This window comes from Crotalus tigris, unplaced genomic scaffold (genome assembly GCF_016545835.1).
Source record: "Crotalus tigris isolate CLP2741 ecotype Arizona unplaced genomic scaffold, ASM1654583v1 scf7180000024514.4999324561:1519799, whole genome shotgun sequence".
Lineage (NCBI taxonomy): Eukaryota > Metazoa > Chordata > Lepidosauria > Squamata > Viperidae > Crotalus > Crotalus tigris.
The window spans coordinates 471,656-489,320 of record NW_024100687.1 but is presented as its reverse complement, the minus strand read 5'-3'; the positions used below and the strand labels follow the sequence as shown (position 1 = coordinate 489,320).

The 17,665-nt window shown below is 38.2% G+C and overlaps 1 protein-coding gene across 4 annotated transcripts; it reads left to right on the top strand.

The window, feature by feature from the left end:
* The first annotated feature begins 74 nt into the window (after positions 1-74).
* ORAI2 (ORAI calcium release-activated calcium modulator 2) lies at positions 75-16,497 on the top strand. 4 transcript variants are annotated; one of them, XM_039333970.1, is made up of 4 exons: positions 966-1,967; positions 2,076-2,431; positions 11,540-11,780; positions 14,017-16,497. In XM_039333970.1, the coding sequence occupies exons 2-4, from the start codon at positions 2,418-2,420 to the stop codon at positions 14,560-14,562; spliced, it is 801 nt and encodes a 266-aa protein (XP_039189904.1). In that variant the 5' UTR covers positions 966-1,967; positions 2,076-2,417; the 3' UTR covers positions 14,563-16,497. The 4 variants fall into 4 exon arrangements, with proteins under 4 accessions (XP_039189902.1, XP_039189904.1, XP_039189903.1 ...); XM_039333968.1 differs by lacking the exons at positions 966-1,967; positions 2,076-2,431 and adding an exon at positions 75-944; XM_039333969.1 differs by having other exon boundaries at positions 966-2,431.
* The last annotated feature ends 1,168 nt before the right edge of the window (positions 16,498-17,665 follow it).

The following is a 17,665-nucleotide window of genomic DNA, read 5'->3' as shown; positions in this document are numbered from 1 at the left end:
AAGGGTGTTGATGTGTAAAAACTGATTACCAGGAAGTTAATCCTTTCAGCTCTATGAAGAGAGAAATCAAATGCCTTCCTGCAGCCCTCAAGTTTATAGGCCAGCCATGCCGAAGATGAATGTTGAATATAGTTTGTATGTAAATCTGTTCAAGACAGAACTGGGTTCCTTAGAGACAGAATTAGCTATGAACCTTTAGGGACAGGTTCTATGAAAAAGCAAAATAAATGGTATTACTTGGGACAAGAGATCTTCGGGGACCAATTCATGCCAATTTTAGAATAGCTGTGCCAAGCTCCAGAAAAATAAGATTTGGTGTTGAAACTGGATTAAATAAATTTTGACTGATTAGTTAGGGGAGAGAATGCTATTGCTTCTGGGCTAATTTTAGATAAGAGTCAAATTTTTTATTCTAAATTCAAAAGGAGATGCATTCTCCACATACTCAGATTAATATAAGCGCATTTCCTTAGAAAGCAAGTGGCAAACCCTTACTTTTCTGAGAAAAAGGGACAGAGGATCTGCTGGTTAAGGCAGTGAGGAAGTGCCAGTCTGTTCACTGAGAAAAGGGACAGATATTCGAAAAACTCAAAATGTTTGCTTTTGTATCTTATACTATAAGCTAATAAAATATTTCTTAAAAACTCAAAATATTCAGGTCCAGCTGGGGAAAAGAACCGGCTCAAAACGAACTTCTTTCCCAGTCAAAAGGAAACATTTGCAATGCAGTAGAGCGTGGGAGCACCTTCGCCATCTCGGTCCCCCGAAACGGTCCAGCGGGAGAAAGTCAGACGGAGAAAGAAATGCGAGAGATCCCTCCGTCACATGTTTGCTACTATCGTGAGGACACGTGACAAGGCCTTGGCGTTGCCTTGGCAGCACCGCAGGCGACGGCACTGGCGTTCCTGCAGCTGCCGCCGCCGCCGCCGCCCATCGTCCATGGGGTAAGTCGGCGGGAGGGCTGGTGGAGGTGGGTGCCTACTTTGCATATTCGCATATTCATAAATGCATAAAAATAGGTAAGAGCGGGTGGTAGACTCTGTCCGCCACGACGCAAAAAGTGAGGCTTGGCAAGGCGTGGGAGGATTCAGAAGAGCTGCCTCCCCTTTGCGCCGAGGTCCTGTTCGCTGGACACATTTAATCAGCTGAAGTAAAGACTTGGCAGATGGCAAAATATGCTTAACTTGATTAGCATTAAGCCTTCTTCTTTGTTTCGTGGCTTAGTGGGTGCCGCGAACCCAGAACTCGCTTGTGTTTAGTGTGTTGTGTGGAAAGAGGTTAACCTAGGAACCGTGTTTTGCAAACGGAATCATAAAATCTTAATTGTAAACTTGTATCCAGAGAGGTCTCCTGCAAGTAACAGTATTTCTACTGTAATGCAACAAATAATAATTGATAATAAATTACCATAAAATTATTCTTTATAAACTGCCTTGCCTGCAAGAATCTACATAGATGTCACTTTATTTTCTGGAAATACTTTTCAAATAATTTCATCCACAATCTTTTAATAAGTAAAAGCATTTCTACAATATTATTAATCTGCTATTAAGAACATATTAAAGTACAGGGAACTTAACAAAAGTTAACGCTAATCAAGCTTAATATTTTGTGCAAATACAGCTATAGCGCTTTAAAAGATGGGGGGAGTTATACTGTAGCATTATTTCAGTGGATTCCTGCATTAGGTAGAGGGATGGACTAGATGATCACTAATGTCCCTTTCAACCCTTATCTTCCCTAAGTCTATAAAGCCATTCTACTCCCCAAAATCTTAAATATATACTATATGTTTGCAGGAGTAGAGGAATACAGTTTGTGTATTTTGAGGCGGCATTCCGGTATTGCCTATCTTGATTGTGTGTTTTGAAGGATTCAGATCAAATTCTTTTGCAGCCCTATGGGAAGAAGTGGGTTTGAATTTGACAGAGTGCTGGCTTATTGCCAACACTGCCATTTACTTCCAGGTAGGAGTTTACTGTAAGATTGTAACCTTCTGTTTTGATTTATCTAATCTCTAAGACTACATTACTATATACCTATACATATGAATATCTTTTTCTGTCATTTCTAAGGGCCAGCAATATATCGTACTGCTTTATAGAGTTTTATAGGCAAAAGGAGCGGTCCATATCTGCTAAGAGTTTACTATCTGAAATAGGCAATGAGGAAGCAATATTGAGTGGGGAATATTAAGAGTATTCAGCATGTGCATTAAAGAAACCAGCTGAGGGACACCATCAAAAATGGACTTGAAACAAAGAAGCAGCTCCCAGTGGCAGGAAATATCTGAGTACCTTTTAAAAGCTAGAAGAACAGGAGCCCCTCTCTTCATGGTATAGGGGGTGCACAAGCGTGTGCCTGGAACGTCTCAGATCAGTCCAACACAATGCAGATGAGAGCTCCATTTGAGAAGTATGGATTTCAATAGGTAAGTGTTCAATACTCAAGATACTTAGATATTCTCTGCTGAAATCTCTAAAAATCTTGTTTTAACTGGATTAGCTCCCCCAAAAGACTTCTGATAAAATATATTGGGTGATATTAGCTGCTGAGGGAGGATGGAGTGGTTATCCAATCCAGATTGGGGAAAGGTGCTGTAATTTTAATGGGAAAGAATATATTTTCTGATAGGGGTATGTATGGAATATGTATATGTGTGTATGTGCATGTTTTTTCTATACCTTTTGCTCAGTATGTATTATTAATCTTCCAATTCAACTTCAATGTGTGCTTGTAAGCATTGCATTAAATATTCTTTCTCTCTCTTTCATTTGGTTTTCTTATTTGCTGGCTTCTGGATGGCATAAAAGTGAGAATATAGCCTTTTGAGATATACTCTAGGCAAGTCAGTATAGACTTGGCATGCCTGAACATTAAGTTGTACGGCACATTATATTCTCTGCATGAAATCAGCATGTTGTGAGAACATTTGCACACACAGCAAGATGCCCCACCCAGAAGTGCTCTGGTATTAATGACAGGATAAGGAGTCCAACGCAAGAATTCACAACACAGGGAGGGATAGCTAAAAAGGTAATATTAATCACAATAACTCCACCAGGGAAAGGTAGAAACACAAGCATTTATTTATCACTTGATTATTTGCATCTGTGTAGTGGAGTAATTTCCATATGTGGGCAGTGTATTGGCTGGTATATTTCTAGCAAGGAAAACAGTGTTCTGTTTGAGATTGATTGATTATGTGCCATTATCCATGGTGACTCCTGGCGACCGCATAGATAGATTTTCTCCATGACAGTCTTTCCTAACCTGATCTTTCATGTCTCCCAATGGTGCACTCATCACCATTGTAATTGAGTCCACTCACATTGCTGCTGGGTCATTGTCTCTTTCCTTGCACCTTTCCCAACCTCAGAGCCTTCTACAAAGAGCTGGCTCTTCACATAATGTGTCCAAAGCAAGACACATTTATGCCTTAAATACGAACTCTGGGTTGATGTGGTTGATGATCCATTGGTTTCTTTTCTGGACTGTTCACAATATTCTCAGGAGTGAGACACTAGAATAAACGTATTTCTTTGCATGGAGGGATATGGAGTTACAATTTTTCAGTGGGGGTACAAGATGGTGGCAAAATGATGCAGAATTCTTTTCTGTTGGTTTTTCCCAAAGTTTTAAAAAACTGGCTATGTATCAGGGACTGATTAGATTGGACCTGGTTTGGTAAGAATTAGGATAGATTATATTGGTACTCTTTGAATTGGTCCTGAAAGAGGAGAGAAAATTGATGATTGATACAACCTTTAAAGGTAGGAAGCTAGGAATCAATATTATTAATACAATTGAAAGTTGTTATTAACACCTAACTCCTCCAAATATACTGTATGTTAGATCAGCATAGTGGCATCCTTAAGTGATAGACTGATGAAGATGGTTTTGCTGGGCTTCCTGTCAGTTGAGAGGATACCGTGTTAACACAACGTATTGTGTTATGCTATTACGGATATTTTAAGAAGAGATTGGACAACCACTTGTCTGAAATGGTATAAGGTTTCCTGCTTGAGGAGCAGGGATTGAACTAGAAGACCTCCAAGGTCCCTTCCAACTCTTATTCTGTTATTCTGTTTGTTTCTCTGAAAAAAAAAAATGAAGGGATACTGCTGCTGCTTCACAGTTGTGCAAAAGAGATGCAGGAACATTTTGGTGCCAAGACACCTATCAGGTATGGGATTGTAGCAATTCTGTAATTGGAAATTACACTTGGAGTATTCATTTCCAACCAAAACATAGCATGCAAATTAAGTAAATAAAAATATCTTGCCCAATGCAGATAATAGTTTTTTCAAGTCACCCTCTGTGGAATTACAACATCCATTTCTTATAGGAACTATAAGAACTATGTTGAATCCATAGTGATAGATTACACTCTGGATATATTTTTTTTTAACAGCATAGAGCAGGGGTGTCAAACTGCCGGCCCGTGGGCCAGATGCATCATGTGGAAACTGCGCCTATCCCATTGCCAACAATGGCAAAATTTCCGATACGTTGCGCAACGTCACGTGACGTCGCGAGTTTGACATGCCTGGCATAGAGGAACAGTGGACTGAAAGTGGGTGATATTCATCAGTTCCCTTCTCATAGTCAAACCCTTTCTTGTTGGTATTTTGACTGTGCAGGGCTGAGGGACGAAAGAAATTACTTGTACAGCTAGTCTCATTTACTGACTGTTCACAATTAAAATGGGATGAAAAACGTAACTTTGTGACCAGTCTATAAACCAAAGGAAAGCTGAAATAAAATTGTGATGTTTCATTTAGCAGCTGCTTTGCTTAATGACTAAATTACCAGTCCCAATTGTACTACCTGTGTCCCCTTGACACCTCCTTTCATATATTGGTAGATTGCAGAATCTGGAATACTATCATACTGGTGTAATGTATTAAATAAGTGAGATTTACCAAAGTATTCAGAGGCTGCCATACAAATCTGGCTGTTCAGCAACATTTTAATTGGTATCGCTATAGTATCAGTTACATTATAATTGATACTACAGATTGGCCATGACTTACAACCACAATAGTGACAGAAATTTACATCATAAATCATTGCAGTGATAAGTCACCATGTGACCATCCCAATTTTACAGTCATTTTTACCACAGTCATATGTCGAGTCATCCTACAGTCATAAATCAAGGCATGTAGTTGTAACAAATTCACTTTTCTCACTGACATTTTTAACAAGGAAGTGACAAAAAAAATTGCAATTCACGATTACATGACTGTGAGCCACTGCAACAGGTCATATATGCAAACCAGTTGTCAAGCATCTGAATTGCAATCACGTGACTGCAGGGGGGGGGTAGTGCAGTGTTTTGTGACAGTTGGAAGTGCATTACAAATCATAAAGTGCCCTTTCCGAGGCTGTTTTTTATTTAAACTGTCATTAAGCAAATGGTCAGAAGTCAAGGACTACAGGTATTAGAGATGAACAATTACGATCAAGTCTATTTCTGTTGTGGCTCCCAGTTTATTAAACTATCTTTCTGGGAATGAAAATGCTTACATTGTTATGTTACCCACATCAATTTCTTCCTATCTGGTCCATCAACTTCTGACTTAGATGTTAGCAGCTGCTGCTTATATTCTAACAGGGAGCTATTGAATTTTCCAGATATATTGTAGCTCAATTCTTTGAATCTTCAACTAAGCCAACCAGGCTTTCTCTATATACTAAGCCATGCAAATACCAGGCCTTTAATAGATCTAGTTGTGTAATCTGTGTGAGCATAGCTGTAAACTGTAGGCCAGTGGTTCTCAACCTGTGGGTCGGGACCCCATTTGGGGTCGAACGACCATTTCATGGGGGTCACCAAACAAGGCTGTCCGCCATTTCCCCCCCTTTTCTTTGGCCACGCCCCTGGCACCCGGTGATGTATAAGTGGTTGGGGGTCACCACAACATGGGGAACTGTATTATGGGGTCACGGCATTAGAAAGGTTGAGAACCACTGCTGTAGGCGGTCCTTGTGGCTGATTTCCATTTCTCTCTGTTTAAAATGAGAAGAAAAAGTGACACAAAGCAAGATGCAGAACCATAGTCAGCAGAGTATATAAGTGACCTAGAAACTGTGTTTGCAGCCTTGCAAATTGCCAGAAGATCGTGGCAGATCAGTCATTTGTTGCTTGAATGGTGTGATGCACACTCAGAACAGTGGCTTGGGTAGTATAGCAGGTAAGCCCCAAATCAGCCAGCAAAAAAATGGCTTGCAATGAGGCTCGCTCCGAGCCAGCTTTTTGGGTGCTTTAAGGATCTGTTTTATATTAGCGTTTGACATTATTGTCTTTATTGTCCGTTGGATCCAGATGTAGTCAAATGCCAAGTACATTCATTGGAATCAAATTTCCTAAAACAAAAATTGCCAACATCCCATTTGATTGATTTCTGACAATATAAATGGATTCAATGAGATGGTTTATTTGGGTGAAATATTTAAATTTTCTTTGAGTAAATAAATGAATACACGGCCTAAGTATAAGTGGCCTGTGACTGAATAGAGGGTTGTTCTTGCACAGTGGCCTGTAAATTAGAAAAACAAAAAAGAGTCCTAATTCTGAGTTGGAATGCAAATAGGATTTTTTGCATCCCACTCTGGGAATGCTTTTTCATATTGTGCAAAATCAGTCGCAGTGCATCCCTCCAGTTACTGATCACCTAGGCTGTCTTCTAAATAATTGATTTATCGTGAACAATTTAATTTTGTATAGTATTGTGTGTGTGTGTGTGTGTGTGTGTGTGTATAGAGAGAATTCCTTCTCTTCCTTTTGCTTCTCTCCACCCTCTTTTAGGAAACAACCGGGGAGTGTTAACAACCTCTGTTTTCTTTGCAGATTACTAATTTAGAATCCTTAGGTCAAATATTGATATATTTACAACCAAACTTCACATTTTTAAATATTCAACAGTACAGAGTGATGCAAGATGTCCATGGGGAATGATCAATAGTCTTTGTTCCAGAATCATATTGCTAAGTGTCTTGAGATTTTCCATAGCTGGAGTAAAATGGCTAAGAAGAACAGTGCTGGAGAGTTTTACCCAGGAATCTAAGGTTTTAATAAGCTGTCTCTGTTTCTCTTTTATGTATCTTTTCTGCCTCACTTTCTGTTTTCAGGGTAAATTATGCAACAGTGCATAATTTCACTCAGAGCCACGTTTATATCCTGTAGGGCTTGCAAAATGTGAGTGTGTTTAGCTGCTCTATGTGACTCAGAAACCATGAAAGAAAACAGTATGGTTGAGAAGGAACAAGACACAGCTGTTAAGAATCAGATCAAAAGTAAGATAGCCATGGAAGTTAAGAGAGATTGCCAGATTCTGAGCAGAATAGTTGCTGCTTTTTTTGGCTTCTGTGCTAGATCATGACCATTGCTGGATCTGACCACTAAAGCCAGATAAGAAAACATGCTTCACTTAACCATAAAATCTTGGGGAAACTGTAATCTCCCATTATTTTGGAAGTCTAGTCACCAAAGTTTGGATTACATGTTCTCAAAATATCTATTGGAACTACAGGTAGTCCTTGACTTATGACCACAGTTGAGCCCAAAATTTCTGTTAAGTAAGGCAGTTGTTAAGTGAGTTGAGCCCCATTTTATGACCTTTTTGCCACAGCTGTTACATGAATCACTGCAGTTGTTAAGTGAACCATACAGTTGTTAAATGAATCTGGCTTCCTCCATTGACTTTGCTTGTCAGAAGCTGGCTGAGAGGGTTGCATAGGCTAATCACACGACCCTGGGACAGTGCAACTATCATAAATGCATGCCAGTTGCCAAGTGCCTGAATTTTGAAGACATGACCATGGGGATGCTGTAACAATTGTAAAAGTGAAACTCAATCATGTCACTTTTTCAGTGCCATTGTAACTTCAAAAGGTCACTAAACAAATGACTGAAAGTCATGGACTACCTCTACAGATGTGCTAAAATGGCAGTACAAATGATCTACCGTAAGAGTTTCCTTCAGGGAAAATGTTAAAAACACTAAAACATTGGAATCTTTTACTCTGGGGACCAAGTTTTAAAGAAGGACAAGATAGAGATTGATAAACTGTACTTTATGATAGATAAGTGTTTCATAGAAGCATCGAATTGGAAGGGACCACGGAGATCATCTAATCCATGTTTAAAGACTGAATACTAGTTGTTTGTTGGATATAATCCTGGGTTGTATAAACAGAGGCATAGAATCAAGAACATGCCAAGTATTAGTATCACTTTATAAAGCCCTAGTAAGACCACACCTGGAATACTGCAGCCAATATTGGTCACCATATCACAAAAAAGATGTTGAGAGTTTGGAAAAAATTCAGAGAAGAGCAACTAAGATGATCAAAGGCCTGGAGATCAAAACATACGAAGAACGGCTACGGGACTTGGGTTTGGCCAGTCTAAAGAAAAGAAGAAATAGGAGAGAAATGATAGCAGTGTTCCAGTATCTGAGGGACTGCCACAAGGCAGAGGGGGTCAGGTTGTTCACCAGAGTACCAGAGGGAAGGACAAGAAACAATGGTTGGAAACTGATTAACCTGGAATTAAGGAGAAACTTCCTGACCGTGAGGACAATCAACCAGTGGAACAGCTTACCCCCAGAAATGTGGGCGTTCATTCACTGGATATTTTTAAGAAGAGACTACTAGACAATCGCCTGTCTGGATGGTAGGTTCTCCTGCTTGAATAGGGGGCTGGACTAGAAGACCTCCAAGGTCCCTTCCAGATTCTATTCTGTTCTGTTCTGTTCTATTCTATTCCCATTGGGGTGGAAAAGCTATTGATTTTGGACTTTCCAAGACTATCTGGAAAGCTGCAGTGGGCAGTTGGATACTTGTCCAGAAGCATATTTGGTTTGCTGCATTAGAACTCTTCTTCTGTTCTAATTATTATTTAATAAACTTGTATACCATCTGATTCTCAGTGACTTTTGGTGTTATCTGCAGAAAATGTTGTTTAAGAGACAAAGATGCATCCACACAGCCATTGGGTTCATCCCTCCCATAACTGCTATTCTTCCCATTTCCTGACTTCATTCCTATTGAAGAACAAAGAGCAGCTACCAGCTGGGCCCCCATCCTTTTCTACTGTGATTTCTTTTCATGGATATAGACAAATTAAAATCACTAAAGACCACTAACCTGCCCCTTGGCGCATCTGTGGGGAATGGGGGCATGGTGCCGAAACACCAACCCCAAGTGGGTGGGGGAAATCCCAGCAGGCAGGAGATAGAAGGAGGCAGGAATTTCCATTGATGGGAATGTCCCATCCTGTAATTCTGAAAAAAATTACAAATTGTCTTTGCAGTGAAGCCTAAATTGAGCCAATAGTTAATCATCTCGACTTCCCAAGCCTCTTAGAAACTCTACAATAATGTGCACTGTGTATCTCAGATCAGTTCAGGTGGATGTGACAAACTGGGTACAATAGCTTAATGGAGAACTTGATTAATTAATTAAGTGAAGATAATCATTTATCATGTTGGATTACTACCTGAAATAAAAGATATAGGATTTGTGTTTTGCTCTAAATTGTCACTTTTGCTTTTTTCTCTCTTTCAGCCAGAAATATCTTTTCATTTCTGAAGAAGAGTTTATCTTTTATCCTTTTCTTTCTTCTCAGACTCCCATTTTGTATTATTGATTTGGTTTTTCTTACACACACATACAAAATTAAAATTTCAGGAAATTCTGGTGGAAAAACTTGAAATATTACAATGCTTGCTTTTAAGCACTTTTTACAAATGTGAAGTTATGCTATTATTTTACAAATGTATTGCATATTACTTGATTTATCCATAAACCAAATTTTGCGCATAAAAGTGAAAAATATAGTTGAAGGCAATAATTATGAGCGTATTGTTTCAATTTACTTCAATATACTATTGTTTGTTGCCAATAAAACTGCAAATGTATCACCTTTTATGCTTGTTTAGATGAGGTAGACAGGCCAAAAGGTAAATCTGAAAACAGAAGAAATAAGTATTGTATGAAATGACACAAACACAAAAAATTAACAATCAAGCAGCTTCAACAAGCACTATTTTCTGGGAAAGAAGCTAAAGTACGTAGAGAGGAACAAAGGCACAAAATGTATATTTTGCTATATCAGTCATTGCTGAATGTAACAGGCATTGTTGTATAATCCGTTTTAAAAAGAGAGGTAAAGAAAATATCTGTTGAAAAGTGAAAAAATGTTTGTCTCTCATTTTTTTTCCAATTTTTTCCTAGGTGCTTTATATTTGTATGTAAATACAGGTAGTCCTCAACTTATGACCACAATTCAGCCCAAAATTTATGTTGCTAAGTGAAAAAAATGTTGTGAGTTTTGCCCCATTTCACGTTTCCTGCCACATTTGTTAAGTGAATCACTGCAGTTGTTAAATTAATAACACAGGTGTTAAGTGAATTTGGCTTCCCCGTTGACTTTGCTTGACAGAAGGTCACAAAAGGGGATCACATGACTCTGAGACATTGCAACCATCATAAACGTGAGCCAGTTGTCAAGCATCTGAATGTAAATCACATGACCATGGGGAGGCTGAAACAGTCATAAGTGTGAAAAATGGTCATAAGTCACTTTTTTCAGTGCCGTTGTAACTTCGAACTGTAAACGAGCTATTGTAAGTTGAGGACTACCTGGATACTATTCACCTAGCCTAATTACTATATACTTATGTTCTTTTTCTATTATTTCATTTTCTGTCAGCTAACTTGTGCAATTTCACCTTTTATTTCACTTTTATTTCCAGGGCTTTAAACAGCTGTAAACAATGTTTTGTTGCATCATTTTAACTAATTTTAATTCCAAAAAGGGTACAATGACTATGTTACAGTATTGTTAAAGAGCAATACTGGAAATCGCCTTGAGAACAATGGCTATATTCAGAAAAAGTCAATTTTATTTAATAATTCCTACTCGTGTAGAGCATCATTGGTGCCTTCTTTCAGAATATTGGTTTTCCAAAGCACCAGCATTTTAATGGTACACACATGTTTTGAAAACTACATCTTGGTCAGCTTTGCTCATATTGGTCATCAGGAGTGTATTCAATTGTACTTCTTTTCTCATACTTTGTTAGCAGTTTCTTTTCATTTGGATTTAAACCTTGCCATTTCAGGGTATTCAGACTGACTTTTCCTTGCCAGCCTAGGCCCATTCCTAAGTATTTTAATCCTGTAATGGTCATACCAACCTCTTTTCTATATTTCCTTTCTATATTATTTGAGTGTTTAGTTTTGCATTTTCTGCCTCCTGTGACTGAAATGCTTGTGCTGCATAAAATGCATTAATCAGTACACTTATGCAGGTTGCACTGGGAATTCTTTAAACAAATGCTTTTATTTAATCAGTTGTAATCAGTGAATGTATGTGTGTATATACAAATTAGTATATGTAAATCAGGTAATTATAGAAACACTAATCCTACTTGTCTAAATCATTGTGTAGGTGCTTGATCAGCCTAGCTTATATTTTATTTATAAACAGTAGCTAATGGTTGGATTTTTTAAAAAAATTCTGTAGCTTGACTTTCATCATGAGTTCCGAGTTAAATGTCCCCGTAGACCCTCCTCCTTCAGCCTGCTGTGCTGAGCCCACTGGCAAGGGCATGGATTACCGGGACTGGGTCCGTCGTAGTTATCTGGAGCTGGTCACCTCCAATCATCACTCCGTTCAGGCCCTTTCATGGAGGAAATTATACCTGAGCCGAGCCAAGTTGAAAGCTTCCAGCCGGACCTCCGCCCTCCTCTCTGGATTTGCCATGGTATGTTTTTATAGCTGCTGGACTGTCACAATTTTCAGATCTGTGATCTGCTTCTATTACTGTGGAACTGAATTCCATGATATCTTCATTGGGTTCTTTAATACAGGTAGTCCTTGACTTACAACCATAACTGAGCCCAAAGTTTCTGTTGCTGAGTGAGACTTTTGTTAAGTGAGGTTTGCCCCCATTTAACGGCCTTTACTGCCACAACTGTTAAGCGAATCACTGCAGTTGTTAAGTCAGAAACATAGTTGTGATGTGAATACGGTTTCCCCCTTGACTTTGCTTGTCAGAAGGTCACAAAAGGGGATCCCATGACCCCAGGACAGTGCAACCGTCATAAATATGAGTTAGTTGCCGAGCATCAGAAATTTGATCACGTGACCATTGGGATGCTGCAACGGTTGTAAGTGTGAAAAGCAGGATAAGTCACTTTTGTCAGTGCCATTGTAACTTTGGTCACTAAACGAACTGTTGAAAGTCGAGGACTACCTGTACTCAGGTGTAACTAAGCTAACCTATGATTAGAAATATCCAGAGGAGCATTAAAAGTTTGCAATGCAAGCATAAATGCATAATTATGATAAACAAATGCTCATTTGTACATTCCATTGCTTCCACATCCTGTTTGTTATTTTTCTTTTCGGCAAGAAGTACAAAGCTTGCCTTTCTTTATGCATGTCCAGTGACTTTGCTGGAAGGAACTTATAAAATACTTTAAGAACTGTCACATAGATCAGGGGTCCCAAACCCCCAGTCCATGGACCGGCACCAGTCCGCAGCATGTTAGAAACCGGTCCGCACAAACAAGAGAAGCCCCATCCGTGGGATGCAGGCAGCACATGAAACCACGCCCCTTCCAGTCCACGGGAAAACCTCTCTCCACAGAACCGATCCCTGGTGCCCAAAAGGTTGGGGACCCTTGACATAGATGTAGATTCAGGGTAAATTCTAGCTCTCTTTCACTGCATGTGCTCAGAAGCTATAAGATTGTTGTTTGTATTCATTTGACTTGGTTCCTGTGTGCAGCAAGTTGTATTTGATGGCTTATTTTTTTTTTTATTTTAGACCAACAAAACAAAACAAAGCACAACAAACATTACACACATACACACGTAATATATCTTATTTGTTAACAGCAATTTGTAACAGTACTCTTCTATTCTTTACATTTCCCCCCTCTTTCTTCTTTGAAATATTTGTCCTTATTGCCCCATTGTTTCTTATTTACATTTTCCTTCTTTCATATTCTACTACTTACTAGGAATCCAACATTATTCATTGTAATAACACTCAAATTTTTTATAAGACTCGACCGGAATTCCATCTAAGCATGGTGATCATACAAATATTCTCATATTATTTAGTGCATATATTGTTTTTACTCTAATACTATTTCCAACATTAAAATTCACCCCTTTCCACATATTTGATGGCTTAAATGGCCTCTTTCATGATTCCTGTTACATTAGAGGTAGCAGCTTAAAAACTATGTGACTCTCCAGCCTTCAGAACCCTGGAGCCTCTCTGGTATCACAGCACTAACATTTAGCAGCAAAGATAATTTGTTAATTTTAAAAAAGAAATAAGAATAAAAATAGGTGTGTTATCATAATTATATGGCTGCCCATCTCACAAAAATGTGAGGGAAATGAAGGAAGGAAGGAAGGAAGGGAGGGAGGGAGGGAGGGAGGAAGGAAGGAAGGAAGGAAGGAAGGAAGGAAGGAAGGAAGGAAGGAAGGAAATTTTGGCCTTGCACCATTTAATGTGCTTAGTGACATCATTGTATCATTACCATATGGATTGGAAAAAAATTGCAAACCTTAGGTACAAAAAAATTCTGCCATTGTTCTACAATCTACATCATTTCCTTCCTTCCTAAACCATGTTTAGCAACCTTCTTTCCTAAACCATAAAACCATGTTAGTACCACAGTCATGGATTAAAACAAATTTCAATACAATTAGGTTTATAAATGCTTAAAAAGATAACATTAAATGGACGACTTCTCTTCATTTGATTATTTTCCCTTCTATCTTGACAACATGCTTATGTAATTGGTTTCTCCAATGGAGCTCCAGCCTAAATCCATTCAAACTGATTGATTGGTTATGTGCCATTAAATTGGTGTTGACTTTTAGCAACTATGTAAGATATGCTTTCTCCATGATGATCTGTCCTTAACCTGGTCTTTCAGGTCAAGCAAATAGTCACCTCTTAATATGTTGTTTTGCAGGTGGCAATGGTTGAAGTCCAGCTTGAGATGCAGTATCAATATCCCCAAATGCTGCTGATTGCCTTTAGTGCTTGTACCACCATTTTAGTTGCTGTCCATCTCTTTGCTCTACTTATCAGCACTTGCATCTTGCCTAATGTGGAAGCAGTGAGTAACATCCACAACCTGAACTCCATCAGTGAATCTCCCCATGAACGTATGCATCTATATATAGAGTTGGCATGGGGTTTTTCCACTGTTTTGGGCATCCTTCTCTTTCTTGCTGAGGTTGTCCTCCTATGCTGGATCAAATTTCTGCCAGTGGACTCCATGATGAGAAATGATAGTACTGTTATCCAGAAGACCAGCCAGCACACAGGCTGGCATGCAGCCCTCATCTCTACTATAATTATGGTTCCTGTGGGGATCATCTTTGTTGTCTTCACAATCCATTTCTACCGGTCACTTGTCCGCCACAAAACAGAACGCCACAACCGAGAGATTGAAGAGCTCCACAAACTGAAAGTGCAGCTAGATGGGCATGACAGGGGTTTGCAAGTTGTGTGACAAATGGATGCCTTTTTGTTCCTACACTCATGTCCAGCTGAGGGGTTTTTTAGAAACAGCAGAAGAAAGGCTTGATAGGCTGTTTAGAGTCCTATCCTTCTCTGATGACAAATATTTGGCTGCTTTTCATTGAGGCCCAGATCAACTTCTCTTTGTTTGTCATACTACAGCCAACATAACCATGTTTATAAAATTGAAGGCTACTTACATCTGGGCAGTTATTCTTTCTACTTCCATAACTTGAAAATACTCTATAATATAGCTGGATGATTGTGGTGCATTTTAATTTAATTTAATTGCTGCTAGTTTTAGTATTTTTTGAGCAAATGCATGGAATCAGGGAAGACTGTCACTGCTTCCTTACAGGCAAGTTTTACAAGCATTACTTTGGAAATGAGTTTGTACATCACAACATGCAAATAGATTCTACGGTATGGAAATTGTAAAATGTGTCTACTTTGCAATTTCATACAGAGGAAATTTTTCTACCTGACAAAAATAGATTCAGTTTGAGCCAAGAACTTTTCCTCTGCAAGCTTTTTTTTCTTTGTTTATTATTTCATATTGCTTCTGTATGATATTTTTTTCCCATTGAAAAAAAGGAAAAACAGCCCTTAGCCCAGAAATCTCCATGTTTTTGGTTAATGAGAATTTTTTGGAAAGTACGGCAGTACTTTTCCTTCTAAATGCTAATTATAAAAGAAAGATCTTTGATTGCACAACAGAGTTGTGTGTGTAAGGTTATAATTTAAAAACATCACACAATTTGTGTGGAGACACAATTTGTTACACTGCAGAAGGCATCCAAGCTGATACCATTCTCCAGTAACAAAAGACAGCTGGAATGTGAAGTACAAATTCTGATTGATGCACAAAGTTATTTTATGATGTAGAAATACTGTACTAGTGACAAGGTGTAACTAGTACTTGGAAAAGGCCTTTTCACGAGTCCAAGAATCTTTGTTCAAAGCACAGTTCTATATGTTCAAAGAATTCTAGCTAAGTGAAATGTGGATGATTTCATTTAGCTATTTTCAGTCTGAGAAAATTAAATTTTATCCTATGCATTCTAATTTAATAATGAGTTGATCCTATAAGTAAACAGACAGCTTTCAAAACATGTGCCCAACTATTCAGATGAGACAATGTCCTATTTCACACATCTTACAGTATTTATAATCAATTATTGTATGTTGAATATAAGAGGATAATTGTATGATGAATTACAAATACATTTCCTCAAATTTTTTTCTTATGCAAAATAGAGATACTTTGAAAAGGAAAAATAGAATATAATCGTAGAATATAATCCTTCCTGGCAAATTGTTCAAAGGTAATATGTACCTAATTGTATGCTTCATCCCTTATTTTCAGTGGTTTGCCTACTGGATATATTAATTTTAGTATAATTAATATATTTACATTGTACATGCATTTTCTGCAAAAGACATACTAGTTGCGAAGCTACATAAAATGCCATTTATTGAATACTTCAAAACAACTCTTGTATTTTTTTTTAAATAAGTCATTAATGATTTAAATAATATGTGCATTTGAGATGGTATGAGTATTTGAGTGTCTTCAAATTAGGCCTAAATCACAAGTCTGATATATAGCTGGTAATTGAGACTCTCTGAAAATTCCAGTATAACAAATAGATTATGTGCAGTATTTACATAGCAATAGAAGAGCCATATACACCTGTTTAAAAAAAAAAGTTCCTCAGAAGCAGTTGATTGGATCCGGATTTAGTTTCACTTTAGTTTTGTTACAATAATTGGGACAAGTTAGCCACAATTGCAAAATTTAGGATTAAATTGAATAAAGTAGGGAAAAACACTAGGCTACTCAGGTATGAACTAAATCATATCCCTGATGAATATATAGTAGAGGTGACAAATAGATTTAAGGAATTAGATCTGACAGAGTGCCTGAAGAACTATGGACGGAGGTTCGCAACATTGTACAAGAGGTAGCAACTAAAACCATCCCAAAGAAAAAGAAATGCAAGAAAGCAAAATGGCTGTCTGAGGAAGCTTTGCAAATAGCTGAGGAAAGAAGCGAAGTGAAAGGCCAGGGAGAAAGAGAAAGATACACCCAATTGAATACAGAATTCCAGAGAATAGCTAGAAGAGATAAGAATGCCCTCTTAAATGAACAGTGCAAAGAAATAGAAGAAATCAATAGAATAGGGAGGACCAGAGATCTCTTCAAGAAAATTGAGATATGAAGAAACGTTTCATGCAAAGATGGGCATGATAAAGGACCAAAATGGCAGGGACCTAACAGAAGCAGATTAAGAAGAGGTGGCAAAACTACACAGAAGAACTATACAAGAATGAGCTTGGACTTCCGGTGGATTTTGCGTGCGTGATGGCGGCTACTTTGTAGCCGTCCTCCTGGGTAAGTGTAAGAACCGCTATGAACAGCAGATATCAGCTGTTCAGCGGTTCAAAATCCCCCTCCCGGGCAAAGGGGGGGGGTAGAGAGTGTCTGAATAGTGGTAGAGCCTCTTTCGCACCCCCCAAGTTTTTTTTGGGGGGGGGTGAAAGGAGTGCTCCCACGGAGTTCAGACTTGTCTCCGCTTCCCAGCTGTTTTTGTCCTCAGGGACAAAACGAGCCGCCGCAAACACCTCCGTGCTTAAAGAGAACTGGTGAGTTTTTTTTTTTAAATGGACAGAGCTGAGTAGAGGATTTAGTTTTTGCTTTCTTTGACTTATTTGGATTTTAAGTTTTAAGATTTGTTTCTATTTTTATTCTCTCTTTTTATTTTTTTTCTTTGTTGAAAGGGAAAGTAAAATGGCGATCGGCAAACTCCTCGGTGTTTTTTTTTCTGGAAGTTAGAATGCTGACCGGCAGGCTTTTTGGTGTTTTTCTTTCTTTCCTTTCCCTTTCTCTTTTTATTTCCTTATGATTGGAATGGTTGTTTTTGGTATCTCTAAGTATTTTTTTTGGAACGGACTTTTTTTATTTAATTATTTTTTTTTTCTTCTCCCTTTTTTTTTCCTTTGAACTCCCTTTTTTTTTTATTGTAATGACCCTTTTTTGAAGGACTTTTTTTCTGTTTAATTTTTTGTAATTTTTAAGAAGGAGTAAAACTTTT

Excerpts from the sequence above, each read along its gene's own strand:
- ORAI2 (XM_039333968.1), top strand. The coding sequence starts at position 826 with ATGTTTGCTACTATCGTGAGGACACGTGACAAGGCCTTGGCGTTGCCT. Across the intron at positions 945-11,539 it reads CGCCGCCCATCGTCCATGGG|CTTGACTTTCATCATGAGTT; the intron begins GTAAGTCGGCGG and ends AAAATTCTGTAG. Across the intron at positions 11,781-14,016 it reads TCCTCTCTGGATTTGCCATG|GTGGCAATGGTTGAAGTCCA; the intron begins GTATGTTTTTAT and ends GTTGTTTTGCAG.